Genomic DNA, 9,554 nt, shown 5'->3' with positions numbered 1-9,554 from the left:
ATATATATATATATATATATATATATATATATATATATATATATGTTAACTCTAAAAATTAATACAGTATTATGGAATATTCTTTTAATTACTAATTAAAAAATATAGAGATATATCATGTAAACAATTATATTTTACGAAATTATAAAAAAGAAACCGAAGTAAAACGGTTTGATAACGTGGAGTTCTAAATTGTATAAATTATTATAAGAACCGACGCGTTTTCATTTGTTATTTCATATGTGAGTTTAACCGTTATTATGAGTAATAACAAACCTTGCATTCTCCACAGGTTCCCGTGCGCTTAATATATCTTTCTAAGTTTACAATCGGTACACAGTTTCCAATGTTAAAATTAGGCAACGGAAGAATTATAAAAAAAGAAACCTAGCCAATGACAAATCACGCATTTATCTAAGGTGTGCTTAGGCTGTGAATGTAATGGACTACTAGAGGATTTATTTGTATATAAATAAAGATTTACTCTCTATTGGAATTCTAAAGGTAATGGACCTAGGTATCAATCGTTATCGTGTACCACCGTAGAAAAAATTATTAATCCATCGAAAATTTATTAATATATTCAAACAGAGTAACAATCGTTATCATATTGCGTGCATGTGTACACCACTATGAAGTGTATAGCGTTAGCAGAAGAGATCCTTAGTCGAATCAATGGCGATATCTTTGGGTGTCATACCATCTCCATTTTTCCGAGATGTATCAGCTCCGATCGAGAGTAAGTACCTCACTGCTTCCACATGACCGCAACATGCCGCATAGTGAAGGGGTGTTTGCTCTTCCAAGTCGAGCGAATTTAAATCTGCACCTTGTTCGACCAAAAACTTTAAGATTTCGACGTGGCCTCGATCCGCGGCCCAGTGTATGGGTAATAAACCGATGTCGTCCATCCACTCCGAGAGTCTGGGCTCCTTGCCCACCATTTCCCGCACCTTCGCCTCATTACCCTCCTTCAACCAATCCAAGAATGTCTTCTCCGTGTCCTTTAATGTCGCATCTGTGTTGGGTAACTTGCTGACAGAAGTCCATCCACGAGATTCCTCGAACTTCGCTTCTTCCTCCCACGACGGATTCACCCTCGCGATGACGTCGATGTAATTGGCCATTGCGATCTCCTGGCTCATATCACCGAGCTTCTTCCACGCCTCATACTTGCGTACGGCTTGCACCTGGTACCAATTGGGCCTCGAGATGTCGCAAGGTCCAACGGTGGCTTGCTTGTATAAACCGTAAAATGTGAGCAGTTGATCCGTATTTAATTCTGACACTAATGATTGCATATACTTGCTAGCTCTATTGAATCTGTCCTCCAGATCCGTCACGTTTAAGTCGCACTCCGCCATTGTGTGGCAACTCACGCGTCTCTTCTCCCTTCAGTTAAATATATCGTCATTCAGATCTAACTTGGCATATTTTAATGACAAAGTCTTCCCTTCTAGAGAGTGTTTGTTCTCCAGCACGAAGCCTAAGTCCTCCTTCTTCGCGAATGTGACGTAGCCGTAACCCTGATTGAAACCAGTTGTTTTATCGAACACTACAGTGGCATTGCGCACGTAGCCGAACTGGGAGAAATATTGTGCTAACTGTTGACGGCCTATCGTCCAAGGAATGTTGTTAATCTGAAGTATGTATTTAGCACTGGCCATAACTTGTACTCAGCTTTGTTATCCTTATAGTGGACTCTATTCTCACGATCGTCGTCGTATATCCAGCAAGTGTATCGTATGAGCTTGCATCAACTCGTCCACACTGACGTTGGATTTCGCCCCAAGATCGTCCAATGGTACGTGTGTGCACGTAAGACCCCACTTGTTCAAGAAATGCTCAATTGACCAATCAGCACTGCGTTCCTGGTATGTACAGAGGAACCTTGCGTGTGGATTCTTTTCCAGTAGGAATGCAACAATGACCACTATATCCTCAAATACAGTGGGCTCATAGAAGCAATCTGAGCCAATGATCAGGTCCAATGGTCCAAGTGTGAATAAACTGTTAAGGAACAAGCCCCAAGTAATGCCAATGATTCGTACTTGGTTTTGAACTCCGTTCAGCTCAGTGCATCTCCTGATATGCTGCAGTGCCCTAGTGTTGTTTGCGGAATCACTCAGAGTCACACTGGCACCACACTTGCTAGCAAGAATGCCAGGTAATGAAGTACCAGCTCCAAGTTCCAACACGTGCTTGCCAACCAGATCGTCCCTATGCTCCCAGAGAAACAGGGCGAGCACAGGTGCGCAGGGCCAGATGTAGAAGCTGTAACTAGCCTCTAGCAACTGTAACCAACCATGGGTATGTTTATCAGGAACACAGTTGACCATTGAATTAAAATAAAAATTATAAGGCCTATGAGAGCCTATACATAGCTGTTGTAGTGTAACAAAATCAATTATCAGTATAACTCAAGTCAAAAGTCATATATTTATTCAAGTCTACTTTTACAAGAACCCACATAGATGTTTAACTCCAATTTGGATGAGATATATTGAAATATATTGTAATTTAGACCAGAAGAAATCATTTAATTTTTGTCTAGAAAATTTTTTTCTATCTCTTGTACTTTTGACAAAACATGTTCCTAAAGAAAAAAATCAATTTTTTTCAAAGGGGTGTTTTGCCCCCTAAAAGTCCACCTGGGAACGTATAAAAAAATACGTGTCTCTTCTTTTGGCTTGAATTACAATATATTTCAAACTCATCCAAACGGAGCTAAACACCTATGTGGGGTTCCTTGTTAGTTATATTGATAATTATTTTATAGTCTCTATTAATTTCTATTTTGATTTGATATCAGTAGAATCTTGTCTTTTTTAAAAAATGTTTTAGTTTACTGTTGAATTTTAATATGAAAAATATAAAGATCTTTAATAAACTAGGCTTGCAATTTTTTGCAATGTTGTTTGTTTTCTATTATTGAACTGGCTGCACTAGCTTCACTTCATCAATACATGGACACAATAATTGAATACTCATTAAATAATATTACAAATTGACACAAAAAAATATCTTTTCGCAAAATTTCAAAGGCTTTTTTAGAAATATTACATAAATGTAATAATAATAAATGAAATGTATTATTAATGTTTTAATTGTTGGGACATTTGCCTTAAGTGTACCCTAATTCAGTGATAAAAAGCAGACCTGAATTACATAATACGATTATTTCAGTCACGATCTCGTGACGATTCTGCGTTTTGTAGCATTAAAGAATACGGACGGAAACGATGAAAATAATTGGAATGTTAAGTTCCACGGCTTTTATCGCCGCAAAATTCTACTTTATATTTTGCATCATATCTTTGATACACGTGACTTTCTGCCATGGTAAGAACGCACCAGCGCTTCTGATCTATTCACACGTTTTCTTCACCGGCGATGCGTTTTCTTGAACATTTCGCTCTACTTTTCACAGAGAAAATTCCGAAAAAAGGGTAGCCGGTGGTGTCGGGACATCGCCGGAGATGCCCGACCAGCCATGTTGTTGATTCGCACGAGCGACCTAACCGAAAAGTGCGCGTAATACCGGTAGCTTGCGTTCGTCGCCGAGGAATCCGGCCGGCCATCTCGTCGGAGAGACTCGCGCACTTTTCCATTTCGCAAGAATCCTATTGCATCGCTTACCTCGAGTATGCGAATCTCCAGACTCTCCTCGCTCTGCGTGCCGTCCTGCGCAGTCCTGTACGACGTAAAAACAAATGTCTTCACTTTCTCGGACGAAAGTCCATCGGAAGCTGAAACTCCGTCGGAAGCACCATCGGACATTAGGCCGTCGTGCGTGGTCGTGGGCGGGCTCGTCGTGTCGTGCGAAATACTCTCGTCTAAAGCCGGCATCACTAACGCGCCGCGCGCCCGCAGTAAACGTACTTCATCGTGACCATTTATTTACACCGCTCTTTACGCGCCGATCGTTTTAGTCATTGAAGTGAGTCTCCCCGCGCTTTATATGCGTCTAATCGCGATCGTAGGGACGCTGAATTGTCGAGAGTAGTCCGCGGGTTTCTTAAGGAGACCAACGCGCCAGCAGATGGAGCTTCTTTCGTCGCAGCTGCGTACCTTCTGCACCTGCTACTCATCTCCTCTTTTTTTTTTCTTTATCAAAAACTGAATTTTGTATTCTTCTCTTATAGGACTAATAATAAAGCTCGTCATATTTACATTTGTTATTATCGTTGTTTTTTTATCGAGGATAATTACATATTATCTCTTTCCCCTTTAGAAAAAGAAATTCTATACTTGAAAAATCGAAAATATATCACACTCACAATTCTACATATGTATATCTTATTTGGTTATAAAAATAGTATTTTGAAGAGGAGTTTTATTTGTAGTCAGTGTATAGCATTGCCTTTGCCACTGTACTAGCTGTCTCTTTATCCAATAATTTTTCAACAATAGCCAGACCAAAAGCAAAGGCTGTTGCTGGTCCTCTGCTTGTTATCAAATTACCTGTAGGAATATTCACATCAATTCCAATGTGATCTTCATGTAAACTTATTTGTTTCAAAAATTAATTATTACCATCTGTCACCACTTTGTCCTCTGAATAATTATATTCACTGACTAGTTCATCTTTCATCGATGGATAAGAAGTAATTTGCTTTCCTTTGGCAATCCCATGAGCTTTCAAAGCTATAGGGGCTGCACAGATAGCTGCTATCACTCTGTCTTCTTTCTCTTGTTCTTTTAATAGATCTCCTATTGCCACAGACTAAGAAAACAGAAATTTTGCATATATATATCAATCATGTAGTGTGATATCAAATATCACCAAATGAACATACTGATGCAAATGCCTTTGATCCACCCAGGCCACCGGGCAGTATCACTGCATCATACTTTTGACTCTTACTGGCATCTGCGAGCTTGGCATCCGCACAGATTTTAATATCACGGCTGCATTTCACGCAATTATCATCCAACAGACTAGCTACGGTAACAACAACCTATTCAACAATTAAATATAACTTTACACTCATTACACATAACTAGAAAATATATATGTATATTTAAATTGTTATCATGTTTAGTCGCTATTATTCGTTGTAAATGATATGTGAGAATAATCAAAATTTCGACAAATTTCGCAATAGAATTATGAGGAATTTTTTTTGGCAGATTAGTCGTTCTTAATAACCTACCCCGGCACGTCTTAAAACGTCAGCGGTTATCACGGCCTCCATTTCCTCCGAGCCATCGGCAATCACCAAAAGTGCGCTTTTCTTTGCCATATTCGTGCAAATATTCTTATTTGCTATTTCGTAAATGACACGAAAAAATTTAGGAAAAACAGCGCCCAGCATCAACTACAGAAGTATGTTCGACCAACGAATCGATATTCGATTCTATTTTCTATTTTATTTTCGATCAATAATCGATTGTCTTTTCGACTTTAAATCGATTCGTGCTTATGTCGATAGTCCGCTTGGAACTTTTTTTTTAATGTAGCCAGGTCAGAGAGAATTATATTCTTCGTTAATAAATTAAACAAACAAAAGTCTGCCCAATGCATTCGTGCAAATAAAGAATAAAAAGTTTCTCCGTTTTTCTTAAATTAGACCCGTTATTTCGCCTGTTTCGACCCGTTACTTCAATTAGTTTCAAAGTCTCCGCTACGAGTCGCCACCGTCTTGAAGAATGAATGAAGAAGTCAACGATAGGGTTAGACGTACTTTTTTACTTTTAAATGTTTTACGGTTCAACAGCGAAGTATATCTTTTCATTTCCAAACAGTTTTCTTCATCTCTCTCTCAGCGATGTGAGTTTGTATATTAACTATCATCACTGATGATTTTATAAGCGTTACATGGTTACAAAAAGTGCTAAAAATTCATCGATTATTTTTAGGATAGTTTCTAGGATATAATCCATCATAAAAAACGTTGCTCCTTTTCGTGATCGATCCCTATGACGTCGATTTTGTCTCTTTTCAACGTTGCCCATCCCTGCTCATTGCCGAGGGTGCACAACGGAAGTGGTCCCGAAGTTGCGCATGACACGGTCGACATTACTTCCCGAGTATGCCCGGCCGCGTCGCTGCCGTTGCGTTGCATTATGGCCGCTGCGTTTGGGTGTTGTGGAAACTGATCCCGTACCGAAGTCACCGAGGTCGATGAGTCGCCGCTGCCGCTGCACCTCTGCGAGCGAGTGATCGCTGCGAAGATACTGCACGACTCCCGTCATCAGCCGTCATACGCGACGGTGCGTTGCCGCGTTACGTTGACCCACCGTCGTGATCCCCACGCAGCGTGGGAGCTGCGAACGTGCGAAGCCGAGAACAGATCATCTCCGCCGGAGCACGATGACGCGTGCACGTCGCTGAGAGAGGCTGCCGACCGGACCGCGGAGACAACGGGTGAGTAATTCGGTGCCCTTCTAGAGCATGTGTCCGCATATTCCGTGTCGATCGTTCCCGCGGGACGTGAGTTTCGCGCCGAGACGCCGTGTTTGTACAGCGTGTGACGCGATTATCGCCGCGTCGAGTCGATCCGCTCGATCTCGATCGTGTGAAGATACGTGCGTACGTGTGTGTATGTATGTGTGTGTGTATGCGTACGCGCGTGTGTGTATGTGTGATGCGTGCGTACGCGCGCTACGACCTTGCACGACGATCGCACTTTTCCTCGCGCTCGCGATTCCTTGGCACCGACCTCGAATTCGCGGTTTTGCTCGTGAGTTGTTTCACGTTCGTCGAAGAACGTGGTCGCGCTCGCTCGCTCGCGAGAGTCGCGAAGGGTCCTGTCTCCGGCGTCTTTTCGGAGTTGCGTCGCGCGAGGGACGAGGCGGTCGAGCTTGTTCGCGCTTGTTAATTAGCCTGTTTATACTGCTTTCACCGTGACTTAAGACCACTTAAAAATAGAAAGAGAGAGGATGAGCAAGAGGTGGCTGAGAGGGAGAGAGAGGAAGAGTAAGAGACGGTTGAGAGGGAGGGAGAGAGAGAGAGAGAGAGAGAGAGAGAGAGAGAAAGGGAGTGAGAGAGGATGAGAGAAACAATGAGACAGAGAAATAAATATTACACACTGCATCTTTCGTACACAGTGATACATTATACTCTATAATATGCATAATACGTAGAATAGACGTGTCTTATACTAGTATAATTTTGCTTATTTCTTCTTCAATCGCTCGAAAAGAACGTAGATGCAAAAGCATAAGTGTATCTTGTGCTCACTTATCTTTGTTTCCATTTGCAAGTATAGTTGGATCAGATACAGCCAGGTCAGACGCAAGAGATTTGTTCGCGTTGTTTGCACTTTTACTACTTTCATTCTTAGCGTGCACAAATTCTCTTGAATTATCGAAAATAATGTTACAAGTGCATACACTCGTACCACTCATATGTACATATATATACTCGTAATACGAACAGCGGCTATGACATAATTTCCAATAATTCAAACGAATTAGTGCAACATACCAAGTGCAAAAATGTTAAAAGCGTAAACAACGTGAACAAATTTCTTGTGTTTTCGCTTTGAAATTTACTTTTTTCCTAGGCGACTTTATGTTTACTTTTATAATGCTAATGAGAAAGTCTTGTAGATCCACAATATGCATACAGGAACACATACATACACACACAGTGCAGTGTCCTCTCTTAATTTGAACATTGCGTATAGATAACGCGTATAAATGCACTGTTCAAGATTCGTCAAGTTTCACCAAAGATTCCGTAGCTATATATAAATCGATTTAGCGTTTGTTTTCGTATACGATTGGCATTACAAGATGAAAATGTATCATACCTTTCTCTCATTCGTTCGTGCCAAGAAGGGTGTAGCCTTTGCGACACCATGGCGAGCATGTTAAGCAGTGTATGTTCTGTTTTCTATCAAATCGCCCTCAAGTCAATCTTCTCACTCGTATTGATGGCATAACTATTCAGGGGGTGGATGATAGGAATTTACTGAAAGTCCAAGATCAAAGGCATTCAAAACGCTGGAGAAAGACGGCGGAGCTTCGGAGGAGGGGGAGATGTCAGCTGGCACCCAGGGCGAGATTCGGGTTGGCCCTTCCCATCAGGTTTGACAATGCACATCTTGAAAAACCTTTTTGCTACTTAGCGGTATCGCACACAGTGCGCCTATCTCGAGGCTTGTCCAATTAGCGTAGTCGTTTTGTCGTCGTATCATGCGGTAAGGGCTGTGTGGATCACGTGTAAGAATTACAAATCTTCTCATCGCATTAATTCAATTGTCGTTACATAATGTGAACAATCGAGCAGTCATATGATCCAAGATCTTCACGAGATAAAAAAAAGGTTCTCTATCATTAGAAAGTGTCCGCGATTGTCATGGAAATACTCGTGTGGATATTCACGCTTAATTGAGCAATTAAGTTGTCAATTAGCCAAACCTCTAGACTCCGTGTGGTATGATGTCGAATTATCGGGAAAGAGTCGCGCGATAGCCACACGACAATGATAATCCGCGCTTCTCTTATCGTGGAGCATGTAGCATAATTTTCTATTCCCATGCGGATCGCTCGCACACATCGGCCAAACGAGAAAGAGTGATTATGCAAATTTTCACACGCTTTTTGTATAGAAGAAAAGAAAACGAACCGACGTAAACAAGCGTCAAACGCACGTATGTACATGTGTTGTATCGGTACAAATGTGTGCGTGCGTGCGCGTGTGTATATGTTTTATTTCTTTTTTTACGTATGTATGTGATACACGTTTTTCCGAACAGCACGCACGCGCCTACAAAGAAAGGAACAAAGAACTCGGAGAAATAACACAACGCCTATCAGACAGTGTATTTTATGGACAACAAGACAATGAAGGAACGTTACGTAAATACACGCGTAATCTAATCGCGAACGTATGAAGTGCGGATTGGTCTTGAAGTTGAGGGTTAAACAATAAAACCGATAACATAACCGGGCGAGTTAACGACTAAGGAGAAAGTGCCAGTGCCTGAACACTCTGATAACACAGCTACCTAATTGTAACAATTCTTACTCTTTTGCTTTTCAAATACGAACGTTCAGACTTTCAACACTGAATATCTGTGTATACTTAGCATACATATATATATTCTATATTAAAAGTTTAAATATTCACGTTTAAAAAAAAAGAACAAAACTATAAGAACGTCCAGGATTAGGTACCAGTGTTTTTAGTGTTCAGATGTTGGGGTACTTTTAGCTTACATCATACACGTTCCGTGTGTAGAAACTTGCATTTCTCGTCGAATCATTCGGCCTAGATATCGTGCACTAAAATTTCAAAAATACATTATGCGACGTCGTCTTATTCGCGTGTTCATTCGTAGATCTATACAGATCACGCGATAGGAATTATTAAACGGTGATTCTCGAAATGACGATCACAAAGTGACAAGAGGCACATCGACGCTTTTAACTTGCGGATTCTGTATAGACATGTGTGACACATGTGTGAGGTACAAGATCGTGATAGAATGTAAATTGAGAACTCGTATCGGTATGAAGAGAGAGAAAGAGAGGGAGAGAGAGAATGAGAGAGAGAGGGAGAGGGAGGGAGGGAGAGAGAGAGAGAGAGAGAGAGAGAGAGG

The 9,554-nt window shown here is 41.0% G+C and overlaps 5 protein-coding genes across 17 annotated transcripts in view; 1 reads left to right on the top strand and 4 right to left on the bottom strand.

The window, feature by feature from the left end:
• Positions 1 to 546: 546 nt before the first annotated feature.
• On the bottom strand, positions 547 to 1,402 carry LOC116850327 (acyl-CoA-binding domain-containing protein 6). The gene has a single exon (XM_032828476.1). It carries the CDS (start codon positions 1,362 to 1,364, stop codon positions 648 to 650), a length of 717 nt encoding a protein of 238 aa, XP_032684367.1. The 5' UTR covers positions 1,365 to 1,402; the 3' UTR covers positions 547 to 647.
• LOC116850329 (SRA stem-loop-interacting RNA-binding protein, mitochondrial-like) lies at positions 1,362 to 1,699 on the bottom strand. The gene has a single exon (XM_032828478.1). It carries the CDS (start codon positions 1,665 to 1,667, stop codon positions 1,395 to 1,397), a length of 273 nt encoding a protein of 90 aa, XP_032684369.1. The 5' UTR covers positions 1,668 to 1,699; the 3' UTR covers positions 1,362 to 1,394.
• On the bottom strand, positions 1,678 to 4,013 carry LOC116850326 (methyltransferase-like protein 23). The gene is made up of 2 exons (XM_032828475.1): positions 3,640 to 4,013; positions 1,678 to 2,294 (listed from the first exon to the last, which is right to left on the bottom strand). The coding sequence occupies exons 1-2, from the start codon at positions 3,847 to 3,849 to the stop codon at positions 1,710 to 1,712; spliced, it is 795 nt and encodes a 264-aa protein (XP_032684366.1). The 5' UTR covers positions 3,850 to 4,013; the 3' UTR covers positions 1,678 to 1,709.
• Positions 4,014 to 4,230: 217 nt separating this feature from the next.
• On the bottom strand, positions 4,231 to 5,358 carry LOC116850328 (protein dj-1beta-like). Its single transcript, XM_032828477.1, has 4 exons — positions 5,157 to 5,358; positions 4,800 to 4,961; positions 4,537 to 4,726; positions 4,231 to 4,464 (listed from the first exon to the last, which is right to left on the bottom strand). The coding sequence occupies exons 1-4, from the start codon at positions 5,316 to 5,318 to the stop codon at positions 4,337 to 4,339; spliced, it is 642 nt and encodes a 213-aa protein (XP_032684368.1). The 5' UTR covers positions 5,319 to 5,358; the 3' UTR covers positions 4,231 to 4,336.
• A 287-nt stretch (positions 5,359 to 5,645) lies between these two features.
• LOC116850324 (arginine-glutamic acid dipeptide repeats protein) overlaps positions 5,646 to 9,554 on the top strand; it is a 13,577-nt gene continuing 9,668 nt past the window's right edge. For 7 of the 13 annotated variants that reach the window (XR_004379312.1, XM_032828464.1, XM_032828463.1 and 4 more), the window contains exons 1-3: positions 5,646 to 5,773; positions 5,863 to 6,370; positions 7,901 to 8,037. Coding sequence is in view for 10 of the 13 variants with exons in the window: in XM_032828464.1 (XP_032684355.1) it covers positions 7,990 to 8,037 (48 nt within the window). In the remaining 3 variants the exon portion in view is untranslated. Of the gene's footprint in view, positions 5,774 to 5,862; positions 6,371 to 6,439; positions 6,923 to 6,967; positions 8,038 to 9,554 lie in introns of those variants that run through there. The other 6 variants (XM_032828467.1, XM_032828465.1, XM_032828462.1 and 3 more) reach the window with 5 other exon arrangements.

The sequence above is a fragment of the Odontomachus brunneus genome, unplaced genomic scaffold (assembly GCF_010583005.1).
Source record: "Odontomachus brunneus isolate Ranch 3 - 2012 unplaced genomic scaffold, Obru_v1 Obru_scaffold_142, whole genome shotgun sequence".
Lineage (NCBI taxonomy): Eukaryota > Metazoa > Arthropoda > Insecta > Hymenoptera > Formicidae > Odontomachus > Odontomachus brunneus.
This window is presented reverse-complemented; position numbering and strand designations above follow the sequence as displayed.